This window comes from Giraffa tippelskirchi, chromosome 9 (assembly GCF_054371585.1).
Source record: "Giraffa tippelskirchi isolate mGirTip1 chromosome 9, T2T-mGirTip1v1.2.pri, whole genome shotgun sequence".
NCBI lineage: Eukaryota > Metazoa > Chordata > Mammalia > Artiodactyla > Giraffidae > Giraffa > Giraffa tippelskirchi.
The window spans coordinates 153,740,644-153,760,805 of record NC_137283.1 but is presented as its reverse complement, the minus strand read 5'-3'; the positions used below and the strand labels follow the sequence as shown (position 1 = coordinate 153,760,805).

At 37.4% G+C, this 20,162-nt stretch overlaps 1 protein-coding gene across 1 annotated transcript in view; it reads right to left on the bottom strand.

Annotated features, from left to right (window-relative positions):
• OPRM1 (opioid receptor mu 1) overlaps positions 1-1,695 on the bottom strand; it is a 51,000-nt gene extending 49,305 nt beyond the window's left edge. Inside the window, exon 1 of the mRNA XM_081530345.1 lies at positions 1,388-1,695. Coding sequence (XP_081386471.1) covers positions 1,388-1,680 — 293 coding nt within the window. The 5' untranslated portion in view covers positions 1,681-1,695. The remainder of the gene's footprint in view (positions 1-1,387) is intronic.
• Between the last annotated feature and the right edge of the window lie 18,467 nt (positions 1,696-20,162).

Genomic DNA, 20,162 nt, shown 5'->3' with positions numbered 1-20,162 from the left:
CCATTGATTCTCTTCCTGCATTTTTCCTTCTGTTGTTAGCTTTCTTTGCAATAGATGGTGCTCTTTACTCAGAGAAACTACTTATATGATTCTTCATCAAAAGATCAAGAAAATTAGTTTTACTCTCTAACAATCATTAATTAAAGAAGTCAGTCATAAAAAGCAGAAAAAATCAATTATAAATAACTTGCACCACCTTGATAAAGAAAGCATGATGGAGAAAATGATTGTTAAATGATTTAAGAGCTCCAGTGAAACCTGCAATACTTGATGAATAGATGAAGCCAATATTGCAGCTAAACATGGAAGTGCCATAGAACCCCTAGTAGGAAGAAAATCCTAAATCAGGAGCCATTTTAAAGTGTTAAAATAAGTATCTACTTCTCAAAAGTTAAAATATAGCACTCCATATTAACATGTAGGATTTGAATAGGCACATCAACACTAAGACAATCTACATCAATCTCAGCTAATATTGAACTTGTACACTTTTTGCCAAATAAATCTGGAACATCTGGACAAATAGAAACTGGGCCACAAACTCTTCTGAAATAATTTCATTGGATGAAGACACCTTTTAATTTTTCTAGAGCAACCATTACAACTTCCTGTGTAATAGTATATCATCCAGAATTATGCTGCTTTTGGTCACTTCTAACTGTTTTCAACTTTTGCGGGCATTGAAAAACAGTCATGTCCTACAGTTCCGAACCACCTGACCTATTCCTGATTCAGTTTGTGACTCCCCTAGCAAATCTGTAGCTGCCAACTGCAAACCGGTCTAGGCAACACAGCTGCTACATTACAGCAAAACAGCACCATTTGCTGTGGAAAGACACCAGAAAAACTTCCTCCATGAGTGAGGAAGAGGAGGGTGCAGCAATGGTGCAGCAAATACACTGGAATCAGCAGGAGCAGGAAAGTTGCCAAGGTTCATCTCTGAAAAGAACAGAGAAGGAAATCTGCCCCTTCTCCTCCCTCCTCCAATAAGGATAAAATAACTAGAATTTCTCTTCTATTTTCCATAAATTATTGTTTCCACAGCTCCTTTGGAAGGGCCTATGGGACACTGTGCTTAAGACCCCAGAGCCCTTTTGGCTCAGTATAAGCAAGCTGTAAGATAGAGGGTGGGTTTTTTTTTTTTTTTTTTGCCAGAGTTTTATAGCTTTACCAAAGCAACTTCTCTGTTTCTGAAATTTTGGATTCTTTCTTTATTAATGGAGGGAAGAATAGAAAAGTAGGCTTTTGTACTCAAGCAGCAACCACTCTGTCTACTTTCACCTCTACATTTTCCCCTGTTTTGCCTCCTTTTTTTCCATCCTCCCCCCCCAACACCCTTTATGCCTCTATTAGCCACCGATATCCAGAGCCCTGTGGCCTTCCTTACCTGACAATCACATACATGACCAGGAAGTTTCCGAAGAGCCCCACCACACACACGATGGAGTAGAGGGCCATGATGATGATGGCCGTGATCATGGAAGGGCTGCCGGCAGAAGGGCACAGGCTGTCGCTCCCGCCCAGCTCGGTGCGGTTCGGACCGCATGGGTCGGACAGGTTGCCTTCTAAGTGGGAGAAGTTGACCCAGGAGCTAGGACTAGGTGCTGGGGAGCAACCTGAAGGGTGTGTGAAGGGGTCAGTGCAGTTGCTGGCGTTCATCGGGACGGCGCCGCTGTCCATGGTGCTGACCGCCGGCTGGGACCACGTTGGGAGTAACCGCGAGCACACTGACTTTTCGGGTTCCACGCGCGAACAGCTTCGTCTCGCCGCTGCCACAGCTCCTGTTATTTCTTACAGCGACCAACCCCGGCGGAGCCAGAGAGGAGCGTCAGGCAGAAGGAGAGAGCTAAGCATCTGACATCCTCTGTTTGTAGCCCCCTCCCACCTTAGAAGTACACAGACAGGGCTCCAGCCCCACACCGCCGGGCGGAAGGAGGGAGGGCTGTGCGGGATCCGGAGGCTGGAGCCGAGGGAGGAGAGAGAAGTGGATTTTGCGCAAAGCGATCCAACGACTTGGTTTCCCCACTCGGCACTCTTCTGTGCAAACACCTCTAAGGACAGGCAGAACAAGGAAGGGAGTTGGAGGGAAGGGGTTGAGAGTGAGACAAACGGAGAGTTTTTGGCGGATGCAAAGCTTAAGGAAGGGGACCGACCTCACATTTTCCAGCACCGTTTTCTCGGTGTAACATGACAGAAGACACTGGTCTGACGCCACCCTGACATCTCAGACCCTAACGCTCTTCCATCCCTACTGCCTAAGCAATCATCTGGGGCAGGGTACACAGAATCCTCTTCTGTAGCCCTCCTTGCCTCAGACTTTTTCTGTCTGCAGAAAAAAGTCACCATGTGTCTCATTACTAAAGGAGAATTTCCAACCCTTCAACCCTGCCTGAAACAAGAGTGATTCCTTCTCTGAAAAAGAGATAAGAAACAAACTTTTAGAGAGGATATCTATTCCCTTTACTTCATATTCCCTTATTTCTCCTGGAGTAGAAGCTTTATGTGCATCTAATTTCTAGCTTGCTGACAAAGAGGCACAGGGAGCTGTGGCGTCCAGAAAAGTCAAGGGAAGACAAGGGTGACATTCCATATATAAATCTCATAGGTTTGGAGTTATTAATTATTGTTTTTTTCTCCAGCCTTCCTACATGTGCTTCTCAGTAGAAGACTGTGAAAACCAACTATTTGCATTATTTCAGTGTATTCTAGTGCAGACATTCCAGGAAAAACTACATTGACATCTGGAACTGGAATGGCTCATACAAGGTTGGGTGTTATTGATATGCTTTAAAATTTGATAATTCACTTTTAAATACACAAATGCTTCTACTTTATAAATAGATTTTGTTTTGTTTGTCTTTGTTTTGGTAAAGTTAACACAAATTCTGAAGTAATTCTCATTTCTGTGCATGAGCATATTTGTGTATGTATCTTTTAACAACTAACACTATCATTAAAGATCCCCAGTTGGTTGTAGAAAGCTGTATCTTTGGTGAACAGGTATCAGGGTGAGGTAGGGAGCTTGGAAAGAACATTTAATTTCAATATTATTTTTATCACTTGTCTTGAAAACATAACACTGGTAAACTCCACTAATCACAGATGGTTTTGCCAATGCTCAGTATTATTTTTATCCTTTTTATGTTGAAGGATATAATCTCAGCAATAAAATGTTACAGAGACCTCCTACAGACTAATAAAAATACTTCACCACATATTCTCCTATGAACTAATATATTAATTCACTCATATTCAGCTGAAATCTGTCTGCCATTATTCAGTCTTTTGAGGACACACAGAATCAGTCTAAACTTACTTATGTGAAAGACAAATAAGCACAGTATAATAAGTCCTTGCCTTAAAGTCAGATCATTTTGTGAAACTTAGATTTGTAACTTAAACTTTTTAGCTGTAGGAATTTGGATACATTACTTTACCTGACTGAGTGAAAGTTTTCTTATCAGTGGAAAAAAATGGATAATACCTCATATGACTTTTACCAGGATTAAATGAAATACATAATCCAGTTGAGTGATTCAGTAAATAAGTCATTGTGATTATACATCATATATTTGAAAATAACTGAGTAGTCTCTTCTGCAAATTAACCATTAACTTCCTTAGACTGGGTCTTAAAAAGATGTAGCTTTGAGTTCTTTCAGGAAATTAGTCTCTTTTCTAGTCACATTATGGCTTGTAAATCTGCTCTTAGAACAGTGTTCTAAGGATAGCCTCACCAATAAACACTGAACAATATTATAAACCCTTTTTCTACCATCACAGGTTTTGGAAGCTCCATTTGCTTTTTATTTTTGAAGTTACATTACTCTCATCTCCTTCTAGGTCTAATATAGGCAAAATTTCTTGAACATGATCCAAGTTAGTTCAACAAATATTTAATGATCTACTTTGGACCAGGTGTTGGAATTTAAAAAGATAGATATGATTATTTTTGACCACAGAAGCTTACCTCTTACCTTGGTGAGTCATATTTTTCCTGTTGTATAAATTAATAACTTTTAGAAGGATCAAAGTGCAACACTATAAATTCTTTTATTTTAAAATTATATTTAATTAGAGACAGTTCATAATTCAAATCCAGCAAGATCCTTTAAAGTGATGATTCTGTCATCATTTTATGCGTGCTTCCTATTTTGTATACTTTATTTACTCTCCCAGCTTTATATAGATTCTTCAAGACACGCTCAATCACTGCATAGTGGAATGTCTCCCTTTTGCTTTGTCTGTGTGCAAAAGACATACATAAGACCAGAAACTATAAAGCTCCTAGAGGAAAACATAGGCAGAACACTCTCCAATATAAATCACAGCAGGATCCTCTATGACCCACCTCCCAGAATATTGGAAATAAAAGCAAAAATAAACAAATGGAACCTAATTAAACTTAAAAGCTTTTGCACAACAAAGGAAACTATAAACAAGGTGAAAAGACAGCCTTCAGAATGGGAGAAAATAATAGCGAATGAAGCAACAGACAAACAATTAATCTCAAAAATATGCAAGCAATTCCTCCAGCTCAATTCCAGAAAAGTAAATGACCCAATCAAAAAACGGGCCAAAGAACTAAACAGACACTTCTCCAAAGAAGACATACACATAGCTGACAAACACATGAAAAGATGCTCAACATCACTCATTATTAGAGAAATGCAAATCAAAACCACAATGAGGTACCATTTCACGCCCATCAGAATGGCTGCTATCCAAAAGTCTACAAGCAATAAATGCTGGAGAGGGTGTGGAGAAAAGGGAACCCTCTTACATTGTTGGTGGGAATGCAAACTAGTACAGCCACTATGGAGAACAGTGTGGAGATTCCTTAAAAAACTGGGAATAGAACTGCCATATGACCCAGCAATCCCACTGCTGGGTATACACACTGAGGAAACCAGAATTGAAAGAGACGCGTGTACCCCAATGTTCATCGCAGCACTGTTTATAATAGCCAGGACATGGAAGCAACCTAGATGTCCATCATCAGACAAATGGATAAGGAAGCTGTGGTACATATACACAATGGAATATTACTCAGCCATTAAAAAGAATACATTTGAATTAGTTTTATTGAGATGGATGAAACTGGAGCCCATTATACAGACTGAAGTAAGCCAGAAAGAAAAACGCCAATACAGTATACTAATGCATATATGTGGAATTTGAAAGATGGTAACAATAACCCTATATGCGAGACAGAATAAGAGACACAGATGCATAGAATAGTCTTATGGACTCTGTGGTAGAAGGTGAGGGTGGGACGATCTGAGAGAATAGCATTGAAACATGTATATTATCATATGTGAAACAGAACACCATTCCAGGTTCGATGCATGAGACAAATGCTCAGGGCTGGGGCAACGGAGTAACCCAGAGGGATGGGATGGGGAGGGAGGTGGGAGGGGGGTTCAGGATGGGGAACACATGTAAACCCATGGCTGATTCATGTCAATGTATGGCAAAAACCACTACAATATTGTAAAGTAATTAGCCCCCAACTTAAATAAATAAATAAATGAATAAGAAAAAAAAAAAAACAAAAGACATACATACATACATATGTATATGTACACACACATGTTTTTTGTATAAGAGGAATGTTTATCATTTTTTGATATTTCTTCTTAGCCTACATTTTCTATTTAAAGAAAGAAAAATTTATCATATCAGTCAAGATTTACCATTGCTATAAAATCCATATCATACATTCTTTCATAAAAATATTTACTTCAAAGCAACACATTCAGTAATAGCTAGGCTAGATCATAGGCAAATATTAAATGTTTCCCCTCTTCCTTGAATTTCAAATATATATTAGTTTTAGTTATTCATTGGCTTCCCTGACAGCTCAGTTTGTAAAGAATCCACCTGCAATGCAGGAGACTCTGGTTCTATTTCTGGGTCTGGAAGATCTCTTGGAGAAGGGATAGGCTACCTACTCCTGTATTCTTAGGCTTCTCTTATGGCTCATCTGGTAAAGAATCCATCTGCAATGTGAGAGAACTGGGTTCGATCCCTGGGTCAGGAAGATGCCTTAGAGAAGGGAAAGGCTATCCCCTCCAGTATTCTGGCCTGGAGAATTCCATGGGCTGTATAATCCATGGGATCACAAAGAGTTGGACATGACTGAGCGACTTTCATGTTAGTTATTAATATAATTGCCATCATCCCACACTTATTTTAATATCTTGATCCTGATTTTTTTTGAAGCATGGTTGTTAATGAAACACATGATTAACAACTATTAATGAAAAATACAAATGTAAATACTACACATGAAGCTATTACAGTGGCTTGAAGTTGAAGTGAAAAAGGACATTCAAGGTTACATTAGAAGAACTTTTTATGTATTTGTTTACAGATTTTTTTGTTATTTAGTATCGAAACTAATGAGATTCTAAATGCATTTTATTACTATATTATTCTTGATCTCTGTATTGATGTATAAACATCCAGAGAAATGAAACAGATATCCTTATTTGCATGTCAAAAATAAAACAAATAAAAATTTCACAGCTACCTTAACTTGATAACCTGAGAAAGACCTCTGAGACAGAGACATCTGGGATAAATCAGAAAACAGCTCAAAATCTAGGGCCTGCTATTTACTTCCTTAGTTAAGGAAGTGACTTTGTTACTTAGAAACTTAGTAAAGTTACTCATGCTTCCTGATACTGGATTTCCTCCTCTGGTAAATTATGTATATATACATACACACACACACACACACACACACACACACACAAGTTGCTCAGTTGTGTCCGACTCTTTGCAACCCCATGGACTATAGTCTGTCAGTCTCCTCTGTGCACGAAATTCTCCAGGCAAGAATACTGTAGTGGGTAACCATTCCCTTCTCCATGGGACCTTCCTGACCCAGGGATTGAACTCAGGTCTCCTGCACTGCAGGCAGATTCTTTACTGTCTGAGCCAGCAGGGAATCCCATATACATATAAGAATCAACTCCAAAGGGATTTTTGCAGAACTGCTTGTATATGAATTTGTCCTTTGCCATTTGGCTTTTTAGATTTTGTTATATGTGGCTTGGAGATTAGCAAGAAGAGTTATTGAAATTATTATGTAATATTTACTATCATAGAATTAACCATAAAAAGTCTGATTCTTTTAAGAGACTGAAGATGGGTGTCTGTGAGTCCAACTCAATGGACTCTTTCAATTCATCCATGCATCTAGTTTAGGTGATTCATAAGCCTAAAATATGAAGGAATTTCAGTCCTATTTGAATCTTGAGATCATGGTCATTAAGAGAACAGACTCTAGCAATAATTTTATTTTCTCATACAGTTATTAACTATTGAGGCTTTTATTTATTAGGTATTTTTAAAATTTTATCTGATAACCTGGTTTCCAACTGCGAGAATCTCTCCACCAGACTCAGTTTTCTTTGCTGTATAATGGAGAACCTCTCACAGGGACAGGACAGTCCACCTGTAGTTTGCTTTCACACATGCCTGATTATCTGACAGGTATGATTGACTGCAGAATAGAATCTAATGTTCTGTTACAAAAGTTGAGTTCAAATCTACAGACTTGAAAATGACTTTCTGTATAAATTCTTTCAGTTCAGTTCTAAAAACGTTAAAATGTGTATTATCAACAGTTTAAATTCTTAAAGTGAAGTATACAAAATCGTGTGCATTCTACAGAAGTTTAACTATTTTCTACCCACCACCCCTTTCTCTTTCTCCTTGACTTAGAGACAATCATTTAAAAAATGTTTTCTCCATAATTTTTTAAAAACATTTTCTTTTCCTTACATTTTAAAAATTACAAACAGTTTTACATATAAAGCTGAACATTTGAGTCCATTAAGTCCATTGTGTTTTAAGACTTCTGCTATCACAAATATTGGTGCAATAAATATTCCTGAGGTTTTCACATTGTTTCCCAGTGTGTCTTAGATTCCTGGAGTTATTGCTGGTTCAAAAAGTAAGTGCATGCTATTTTGCCAGATATTATTAAACTTCTCTCCTTGGGAATTTTACATTTTTAAACTACAATAGAAATATATAAGGGTGCCTGATTCTTCATTGATTTAACAACAGAACATGGTTTTAACTTTTGTGATTTTTGTCAGTCTAGTAGAGGAGAAATAGTATACCAGTGTAGTTTGAATTTTTATATCTCTTCTTAATGAGATTGAACATCTTTCCTTAGAGTTGGAACATTTGCCTTTAGTTTTCTTTGGGTTCTCTGTTCAGCTTTCTATTCACAAAAAAAATGGGACCATTAGTTTTTTTCCTTGTTTGTTTTAGGAGCTCTTTACATATTAAGAATATTAACACGTTAGTTAATATTTTCCCTTGTTTGTCATTTGTCTTTTTTATTTTTTGCTCATGGTATCTTTTGCTATGCAAAATGTACCTTTTATCTTCCATATTCAAGTTTATTCATATTTTCCTATATTACTTCTGGACTTTGACTAGTAGGTAGTCAAATTTTCTGATTCCCAGAATACAGAGGGATTTAACCATATTTATTTCTAGTATAACATGTTTTATTTATATAATTTACCTCTTAAATTTATTCTCATTTATAGTATAAGGAACGGATATAATTTTAATCTTTTTTTTCCATGTATCTATCCTGTTATTATAATTCCACTTACTAACAATTTGTTCTTCTTCTCAGACTTGAGATGTCACCTTTATTGTTTTCTATATTTTAATTGTGTTTTTTCCTGAATGTTTTACTCTATTCCATTTGTCTGTCTTTTTATGCAGCACTGTTATGGGAATTCACAGTGTATTTTAATAAATGATAAAACTGGTCAGTCCCCCATTTTTTTCCAGTGTCTATATTTGTTTGTCTTTTCAAATGAGCTTTACAGCTTAACTTGTCAAGTTCTAGAAAAGAAAAACATGATGGTTTTTATTGGTGGTATGGTATTAAATTTTTAAATTACCTCAGGGAAAACTGATCTACTTATGATGTTGATTTTTCCTATTAATTACAAGTAATTTCTTTTCATTTGTTTGCATTTATTTGGCAACATTTAAGGGTATTTTATAGATTTCCTCAGAGAGGTGTGGATAGTCTTCTTAAAGTTTAGGCTAGATATTATTGTTATTATTATTTTAGGTGCTATAAGTGTGATCTTTTTCCATTAAATCTTCTATTTGATTATATTTATATATACATATGATATTGCTATTTGTATGTTAACTTTTTCACCTGTTAAACTCCCTTCTTGTTCATGACAATTTTTTTGGCAGGGGGAGAATTTCAACTCATTTTTGCATGTGGTTACATATTTTAAATTATAGTAATAGGAAAATTACTTCACTTTCAAAATTCAAAACTCCAGAAAACTTTTCAGAAGTGCACAGTACATAAAGGACCTTTATGCTCAATGAGCCTAGCAGTAATACATCCAAGGTCATAGCTTACAGTGAAGTCTCTGCTTAGCTAGGCTATTTTCTAAATTCAGTGTAAGCAGGTTGTAAATCACTTTACCTTGAATAACCATTAAATTTCCTTTACGGTATTATGCACACAGTTTTGTATATAGGATCCCACATGTAGCATTTATTAAATCCTCATATTTTCTATAAGTACATATTTTTATATGGGTCTCAATTAATCTTTCAATTTTCATGACATTCACTAGCCTGCCCAACATTTTGTTAGTTGTAATGAACACCTTAAATATTAAATTATGTTTTGCCTTTTCTCATAATCTTTAAATGGCTTCTCATCTTACTTAGAGCAAAATCAAAGTTCTTTCAAGGGCCTACAAAGCCCTAAAGGATCTGTGTCCCAATCACCTTCCTCCACCACCTCTGTAACCCCATATTCTACCACTTTCTCTCATTTTCTCCATCCTGCCTCATGGACATTTCACTTGAATTATTTCTTCTATTAATAAATGTCCCAATGGCTCATCCCTTCACCTCCTTAAGGTATCTGATCAATTATATCAAAGAGGTCAACAACCTCGTTCTTTTTTTTTCTTTAAATTAATTTATTTTCTATTTTTTAACTTTACAATATTGTATTTGTTTTGCCATACATTGACATGAATCCACCATGGATGTACATGTTTTCCCCTTCCAGAACCCCCCTTCCACCTCCCTCCCCATCCCATCCCTCTGGGTACAACCCCGTTCTTGACCACTCTTTTCAAGTAGCCTCCATACTGTTGATGCACCATTGGCCCCATTTTTACCCCTCTCTGTATCTATTACTCTTGACTCTCCAGCTCTCTCTCTCAGTGGATGGGGTCACCTACACTGTTCTTTGAGTCTAGGTGCTGTAATATGACTCTCTTTAGCCAGTAGAATTTGAGGTGACAATATGCCAGTTTTGAGTCTAGGTCTCAGGAAGCCTTGGCTATCTGCACTCGTTCCTTACATGCCTTCCAGTGCCTTGAGAACATGCTAGGACTGGTCTGCCATAGGCTGAGAAACACATGGATTAGAACTGAGTTGGCTCAAATCTCATCTGAGGTCAACCTTGATCATCCTGCAGCCAGCCAACCCCAGCAGACATCAGCATAGTTGACACACGTGCAACTAACACCTATTGTTGAATGTGGCAGTATTGTGGTAATAGTTAACTAACGGACACAGCATTGCAACTTTATTTTTACTACTCAATGCTAAGCTTTATTTAGCACTTCTCACCATCCACACTAATACATGTATTTTACTTGGGCAAGTAGTGTTTTTGACTTTGTTGCTGTTCAGTCACTAAGTCATGTCTGACTCTTTGCAACCCCATGGACTGTAGCATGCCAGGCTTCCATGTCCTTCACTATTTAATATTAATTTCATGAAGGCATAAATGAATTTTTCTGGCATAAAGTAAGTTCTACATAAACATTTGTTATATGAATAAATTTGCAAATTTATTTTCATGTTTTGCCAACATGCATTCATTGTTTTAGGCACTTGAATGGCATTGCTAATAGAATTTTTCAAGCTAGTTATTTTCTCTCACACACTTGTACTGGTGATTTAAATTAAATGTACATAGCTGTCTCTCAGTTCTTAGAATTTCATACACTATTCTTTGAAAGTATTCTGACTGCAACTGGTTGTTACTTGTTACATAACTTTCTTCATTATTCTTATCTTCTCTGGACTTTTGACTGCCTTTAAACAGCAGGAATCAAAATGTTTAGAGTACAAGGATAATGCCCACTTGGAAACTCTCCTCCCCTCTTTTGAAGATCTAAATGATTGAAGATATTGAGCAATAAATATTGCTAAACAAATTTACTCACATTTCAGGTATTTCTGGAAAATATTTCAAAGAGCCTATTTTTATTTTCAAACATTGCTGAGGATGAGTAAGTTTAAGGAAAAAAATTTAGTTGATTGAAATGAAATTGAAAACATAGACCAACTTTGACTAAAAATCTGATTTTGAGTATATTAATAAGTTCTCAGCTTGGCTCGTAGGTGCTAGAATGTGCCGTTATTTGCCACTTTAACTGTTTGGAAGTACGATATCCAAGAAGGGCTCTGAAAACAGATGTCATCATATATGCCATTCTGCCAACAGTAGCTCTTTACAGAAGCTCTGTAAATTTGTATTTCAGTCTTAATCTACCCAACAACTCAGAGGAAGGAAAGCAATGTAGCCTGTGATGTCTAAACCAAGGATCTTCAACCTCCAGGATTTAATACCTGATGATCTGAGGTGGAGCTGACGTAATAAAGTTAGTAATAGAAATAAAATGCATGCCAAAAAGGTTTGCGACTGCTGGACTATACCAAAGGTTGGTTATCTACCTACTGCTTCCACTTGAGCAGTATAATTCGATAATTTATAAGTTATGGAAAATTCTTATCATGACGGCAATTAGAAGACAAAGGTTTATTTCTATTGACTTTTACTTCCTTGACATTATTTCAGAAGTTTGCCAAATACTCAAGCTCATCTTTAAAAACCTTAACCTCTTATATTTTTATTATTTAGGCCATATTAAACCATTTACTGAGGCAATAATTTTAAATAGTTAGTTCCGTTGGTATCTTTGAGTAGTTCCCATTCCATAGGTGCTAAAGATAGAATTTTCCTCTCATTTACCAGTGTTCCTGAGATGAAGACTCCATGGTATAATGAAAAGAGTTGAAGGAGATATTTAAGTTTTTCCATTTTGAAGAACAAGTTCAATAAGTTAAATTATTTTGTCGGTAGTTGAAATATTGCATAAATTATTTGGAGTTTGTCTTATCTTGATTCTCAAAGTAGCACTATTTTTCTTTCTTGATGAACTTTTAAAAATATTTGAAGTTAAATCCCACTTCCCTGTGAACATTGTTTTGACATAATTTTAATAGCACCATCTGTAATAGTAGTCCATCTGCGAAAAAAAATAAATAAATGGGCTTATTTTGTTCTTCATTCCAATGGTTGCCAATGGTTTTTCTTAAAAAGAAAACTGGTTCTAAAATAGTCTACACGTGATTGAAATGGAAACTAAAACAATTGTAAAAGTTATTGTGGTCACAATCATTTTTACTTTTTCTTGTAGCATGCAGAGAATTGAAACATGGATATTATTTTAATTCAAATTGCTTTGCCTTAATTTTTGTGTGTGTGTGACTGCCGGAGTCCTGCTCCAGCTGGTCCAGGGGTTCCCTCAGGATGGACGGCGTCGGCGAAAGGAAGAGAAGACACAGCAAGTCTCAGTGTCTCCTAGTGTCTCCTGACTTTATTTTTTCCAAGGCAGCTTTTATATCTTCAGTTGTACATAGAGGAAAATGTAAAATGTAGAGTCATACCAAATCAGCTCAATGGGTCAGCAGTTTTTGACCCTTATTGAAACCAGGATACCATTTGTATACCTTAACAAAGTTTCATTTTGTTTACATCATATTCTGGCCTGGAGGCCTGTTAACATCTTGTAACTCTTTATTAATAAGGGTTGATCAGCCAGAACACTTTTAAACATATTCTTGTATCAGGCATGGAACATACCAGAGTTACATTTTTTAAAGAATATAGGCACAGTAGATTATGACAACGAAAGAATTCATCAACTCAAAGTTTCAAAGTAAAACCTGTTTTCTGTAATCTATCTTACGCCTTGAGCCTAACAGAAAAGAATGTGGTCCCATAAAGTCATGGTACAGCAAGCTGAAACAATGTAGCACAAAGGTCAGTTCTTAGCAAGAATCACCAGCTAAATTAACAATTGTCTTATTATTTGTATTAAGGCTAGACTTTTATTCACATAAGTCTTTAATTATTATACTTTCATTATACAGGCTAAACACGTTAAGAGCAAAAACATAGCAAGTAAATGTAGACTGAATAACAGTTTCATAAAATAATTTCTTATGTTTTCCAATAGGCGTTTTCCCCCACGAAGGATTCTGTGCCCATTGGGGCTTTTTGTGCGTTCAGGCTTTCAATGCTCTTTATTGTTGAGGAGCAGTCATGCACATTAGCTCCAAAGGCACAGGTATATTTATCAAACAAACTAATATGCTAGCAAGAGGAGTTTAGATTAAAATACTCTTTTTTTATCATGGATAATCTTATAGGGTGCCACCGTTTGGGGGGCATGTCGATTAAAGTTTTAAATTGATCTGTTTGGGAAAAGATCAGGGAAGGCCTTCTGTCTGAATCACAGAAATTAGGGAGAGGTTTATTATAGCAAGCATCAGAAAGATAGATATCATCTTTAAGGTGAGCGCCAAGGCAGCTTTTCGAAATCCCTGAGGCCTGAGTTGCTTTGCTTGTCAGGTCTTCTCCTCATGACTTTGTCATGGGTGGGATCTTGTGAGCTGGCTCCCAGCATGTGACCATGCGTGAATGTACACACACATGCATGTGGGTAAACACAGAGATCGTTATGAGGTAATTTATAATTATATTGGAAACAACACTTCGTGAAACTTTTCATCTGTTAAGTTTTTCTCTCTTCTCTTTTGCTTTAATTTCATTTTTCTAAATATTTAATTCCCATAGCTAGGAGCTTTGGATTTCCTTCCATTTATCAAACTTCCAAATATAGAATAAAATTTAACCACAACCACAAGATTTATAAGAACTCTGAAATAATTTCTATAAAGTCATAACTTTGGCATAGATCTCATTTATTTTCCATAGCCACTCCAGGAAAATGTGGACATGCACACATACATGCCAGCATCATTTTATCCTCATATTGTTGATTACATTTTTGTGTTTGCAGTCCTCACTCTTCCATTACAGGAGCAAGGCAGAATGCATAATAGTCAAAAGATCAGTGTTAAGTAGCCCTTCCTCCTGCCTTTCCAGTAAATTCAGGGGAAAAGCTTTTCACAACAAAACAGATCAGCTTTACCTCCGTAGGACCACGCTTTTTCAGTAATGTGCCTTGTTCTGCTGCTATTCTGCAACAATATGAAAGAATACAAGAGTTCTGTGCTCCAACTTTCCGGGAAAGGTTTTGATGGGAGGTAAGGGCTAGTCCTTCTCCTAGAATGACATTTATTGCAGGTCACGATCCCAAGGACAAAGGGCTATGATTATATAAAGAAAAGGAGTCCTTTTCTATCATCTTAGAGCAACTAGTTCTGCTGCATCTACTCATCTGAATTCTCTTATTTGTAGGAGGAAGGGGCAATTAGTGTGGGCAAAGTCATTACTGTGCGATGAATGGAGAAGTGTGCTGACCCAGCCGCTTCCTCCTGTTGGCGTTCCCTTCTCCCAGAGAGTTTTTAGAATGCAGACTTTGTGCAGGCTTAACAACATCGTGAAAGATTACACTTCTCCAAGCTCTGTGGAGTACTCTCCAAATGAACCTGGAAGCTTTCCCAGTTTTGGTGCTACTGGATTTAGTCACGGTCTTTCTTTTTACATACAAAAGGGTAAACAAAGACTTATTGGATGATGGGGTAGGGAAAGCTTGAACAAAGAGCAAATAAGTAAAGAAATGATGCACTAAAGATGATTTTGTCAGAATTTTGAAATAAAAATTCTGATTGTCTATGTTCAGATAAAGTGATTTAGGGTGATTTGGTTATGTAGCATCTTTGCTCACTAGTTACTAAGAACACTTTGGACAAAAGGGCTTGTGTGCTAGTTACTCAGTTGTGTTTGACTCCTTATGATCCCATGGACTATAGCCCATCAGTCTCCTTTGTCCATGTCCATGGAATTCTCTAGGCAAGAATACTGGAGTGGGTAGCCATTCCCTTCTCCAGGGGATCTTCTCAACCCAGGGATCGAACCCAGATCTCCTGCACTGCCAGGCAGCTTCTTTACCATCTGAGCTACAAGGGAAGTCCAATAAAAGTGTAACCTTACCAAATAGAGAAGAACTGGTCTTGTTAAAATTAGTGTACTAATGGTTGTTGCTTACTGAGGTATATGGTCCAAACACTGTTTAAATTCATTTAATTCTCATAACAATCCTATGAGGTAAATATTGCCATTGTTCCCATTTTAACAATGAGAAAACTGAGATAGAGCAGGAGAAATAACTTGCCCAAGTTCACAGATTAATATGGAGTGGAACAAGGTGTTGGGCTCAGGCTGTCTGATTCCTCTCCTACATTCCTAACCATGTCCTTCTACTGCTGATCATTATGCTGTGTCTTTGGAAACATTGGCTTTGGACTTGGAAAAGCTGGACCTAAACCCTAGCTCTGATACTGAGTGTATGTGTTTGGGTAAGATGTTTAACTTCCATAAAATATAATTTCTTCATCTGTAAATTTAAATTATAAGGTCAAACTCATTGTGTTCAGTAAGAATGAATATAATATGCCTGACATTGCTGGACAGAAACTGCTAAATTAAAAAATAGTCTCTTCCCCTAAACTGTACATATGTTTACATTAAATAGACTTGTCTCTAAATTTCTCTTGGAACTCAGGGCTTTGTTCATTTCATCATCTATGCCTATTTACCCACTCTTCACCTATCCATAACTCATCCATTTGTGGGAAAAGACCTGAAGTTTTCTCATATTTGCTGGAAATATTCTGTGAGTTTGGCTCTATTCAGCAGTAAAATTGCAGGAACAGAAAATCTTGAAGTTACATTGAAGGTCAAAAGCTCTGATTTAGGTCTGGTTCAGTTCAGTCGCTCAGTCATGTCCGACTCTTTGCGACCCCATGAATCGCAGCACACCAGGCCTCCCTGTCCATCACCAACTCCCGGAGTCTACCCAAACCCATGTCCATCTAGTCGGTGATGCCATCTAACCATCTCATCCTCTGACGTCCCCTTCTCCTCCTGCCCCCGATCCTTCCCAGCATTAGGGTCTTTGCCAATGAGTCAGTTCTTCGCATCGGGTGGCCAAAGTATTGGAGTTTCAGCTTCAGCATCAGTCTTTCCAATGAATATTCAGGACTGACCTCCTTTAGGATGGACTGGTTGGATCTTCTTACAGTCCAAGGGACTCTCAAGAGTCTTCTCCAACACCACAGTTCAAAAGTATCAATTCCTCAGCACTCAGCTTTCTTCACCGTCCAACTCTCACATTCATACATGACCACTGGAAAAACCATAGCCTTGGCTAGACGGACCTTTGTTGGCAAAGTAATGTCTCTGCTTTTAAATATGCTGTCTAGGTTGGTCATAACCTTCCTTCCAAGGAGGAAGCATCTTTTAATTTCATGGCTGCAATCACCATCAGCAGTGATTTTGGAGCCCCCCAAAATAAAGTCTGACACAGTTTCCACTGTTCCCCCATCTATTTCCATGAAGTGATGGGACCAGATGCCATGATCTTAGTTTTCTGAATGTTGAGCTTTAAGCCAACTTTTTCACTCTCCTCTTTCACTTTCATCAAGAGGCTCTTGAGTTCTTCTTCACTTTCTGCCATACGGGTGGTGTCAGCCGCATATCTGAGGTTATTGATATTTCTCCCAGCAATCTTGATTCCAGCTTTTGTTTCTTCCAGCCCAGAATTTCTCATGATGTACTCTGCATATAAGTTAAATAAGCAGGGTGACAATATACAGCCTTGACATACTCCTTTTCCTATTTGGAAACAGTCTGTTGTTCCATGTCCAGTTCTAACTGTTGCTTCCTGACCTGCATACAGGTTTCTGAAGAGGCACGTCAGGTGGTCTGGTATGCCCATCTCTTTCAGAATTTTCCACAGTTTGTGATCTACACAGTCAAAGGCTTTGGCATAGTCAATAAAGCAGAAATAGATGTTTTTCTGGAACTCTCTTGCTTTTGCGATGATCCAGTGGGTGTTGGCAATTTGATCTCTGGTTCCTCTGCCTTTTCTAAAACCAGCTTGAACATCTGGAAGTTCACGGTTCACGTATTGATGAAGCCTGGCTTGGAGAATTTTGAGCATTACTTTACTAGCGTGTGAGATGAGTGCAACTGTGTGGTAGTTTGAGCATTCTTTGGCATTGCCTTTCTTTGGGATTGGAATGAAAACTGACCTTTTCCAGTCCTGTGGCCACTGCTGAGTTTTCCAGATTTGCTGGCATATCGAATGCAGCACTTTCACAGCATCACCTTTGAGGATTTGAAATAGCTCAACTGGAATTCCATCACCTCCACTAGCTTTGTTCGTAGTGATGCTTTCTAAGGCCCACTTGACTTCACATTCCAGGATGTCTGGCTCTAGGTGAGTGATCACACCATCATGATTATCTGGGTCGTGAATATCTTTTTTTGGTACAGTTCTTCTGGGTATTCTTGCCACCTCTTGTAGTATTTAGCTTTATACAGTCAGAGAAAGAAAGCTTTCCATACCTACATGTATAATATAAATTGCTGCAATTTTACAAGAATCTGTGTCAAAACCATTTCTTCTTGTTAGACAGAAAATATATTTTTGGTTGGATAGTTGTGTTGTAAAACTGTGTTGATACTCATAAGTTTTTGAAATATGCTGGCTTGCACAAATATTGATAGAGTGGCTTTCCACATACCTGAACTGCCATGAACCCTACCACTTTTGATAATAGTAGGTAACTTTGATTTCTTTCCCTAAATTATTTGTGTGCTTCAAATTTGTATCAGGGCAAATATTCAGGATCTACTTCAGTAAGCAAAGTGAGAAAGGATATCTATCTATCATCTATATGTTTATAAACTCCTTCCTTAACACCATATCTCCCTCTATTTACCACCCACTTCATTGATTTCCTTCAGCAATACTTTTTTCAAGTTATTTGTGACACTTTCTCTTTTCAACCTACTTCATCTCACTGTCATTTCTAATGTTTCATAAAGAAGTGTTCTTCACAAAGTTGCCATTGACAATTAGGTCTAATTGACACACGCCTTTCCTCAATCTACTCCCATTATCATCCTTAAAACATTTTCCTCTCTTGGTTTTTATGATATCATTCCATTCTCTTTTCTTCCCCATGTATGATTATCTTCTTCTGTCTGAAATCATGATGTTAGAGTCCATTGGTGAATTAGCCTTCTCCAGAGAAACAGAACCTATCTCTGAATCTATCTCTGTATCTATCTATCATCTATCATATATTTATCAAAAAGTTATTGGAAGTTGTAACAGTAACATCAGACCAGGTGTGCAGATCAGGTCATTATAGTGTGCATTCTCTGACCCTTTGTTAAGAACCTTTGTAATTATTGTTTTATTGCAATTTTTAAAATTATTTACAAATCTAGCAAAATTTTGTAAAATTACCTTTCATTACTAGTGAGATAAAACATTTTTCACATTAAACAAACAGACAACCTTATTGGTTCAAGTGATTATGGAGATTGAAAAGTCCCATGGTCCATCATCTACAATCTGGAGACCCAGAAAGACCAGTGGTATAGTTTGAAGGCCTGAGAACCACAGAGTCAGTGGTGTACATTCCAGTCTGAGTCAGAAGGCCTCAGAAGAGTTAATGGCAGGAGATGCTCCAGCTAAATAGTCAGACAGAGGGGGAAGGCAAATACACTCTTCTTCCTCTTTTTGGTTCTGTTCAGGTCCTCAGTGGACGGGGAAGGACAATATACTTAGTCTACCAATTCAAATACTAATCTCTTCTGGAAACTGCCTCACAATCACACCCAGAAATAATGTTTAACCAGATATCTGAGCATCCCATGATTCAGTCACCCACGTTGGCCTATAATATGAGCTATCACACCTGAAGATAAATCTTAATTTCCCTGATTACATTTTCTCCTTAACTAATTTATCCCATCTCATGCCTTTACATATGACCTAATTCTAACAGCTACCAAGATTATATCTTCATTTCAATCTCCTTCCCAGAATTAGTTTTTCAACTGTCTACTTAATGTCTCTATTTTTAGAAACCTGGACATTCTAAACTTCAGTTCAGTTCAGTTCAGTCCTCAGTCATGTCTGACTCTTTGTGACCCAATGAACTGCAGCATGCCAGGCTTCCCTGTCCATCACCAACTCCTGGAGCTTACTCAAACTCATGTCCATTGAGTCTGTGATGCCATCCAATCATCTCATCCTCTGTCATCCTCTTATCCTCCTGCTTTCAATCTTTCTCAGCATTAGGGTCTTTTCCAATGAATCAGTTCTTCGCATCAGGTGGCCAAAATATTGAAGTTTCAGCTTCAGCATTAGTCCTTCCAATGAACACCCAGGACTGATTTCCTTTAGGATGGACTGGTTGGATCTCCTTGCAGTCCAAGGGACTCTCAAGAGTCTTCTCCAACACCACAGTTCAAAAGCATCAATCCATCAGCACTCAGCTTTCTTTATAGTCCAACTCTCCCATCCATACATGACTACTGGAAAAACCACTGGAAACTGGAAAAATGAATTCTTAATTCGTTCACAATCTTGAATGGCGATTTGTTTCACATATGATAATTTACATTCTTCACTGCTATTCTCTCATATCATCCCATCCTCGCCCTCTCCCATGGAGTCCAAAAGACTGTTCTATATATCTGTGTCTCTTTTGCTGTTATCGTTTTGAGTTATTGTTACCATCTTTCTAAATTCCATATCTATGTGTTAGTATACTGTATTGGTGTTTTTCTTATTGGTCTTTTAAATTTTCACAATTTGTATTTGCTGTTGCTTAAATATTGCAGCCAACTTAATTTGATACAGAAATAATTTAAGGCAACAAATTATCTATAATAAGTTGTCAGTGCTGTCTATTCAAAGACCACTGGACATACGGTTGAACAATTTGGGTTTATTATTTGTTTCTGCAAAGAGAATGTATACCATTGAGAAATCTGAGTCATCTCAG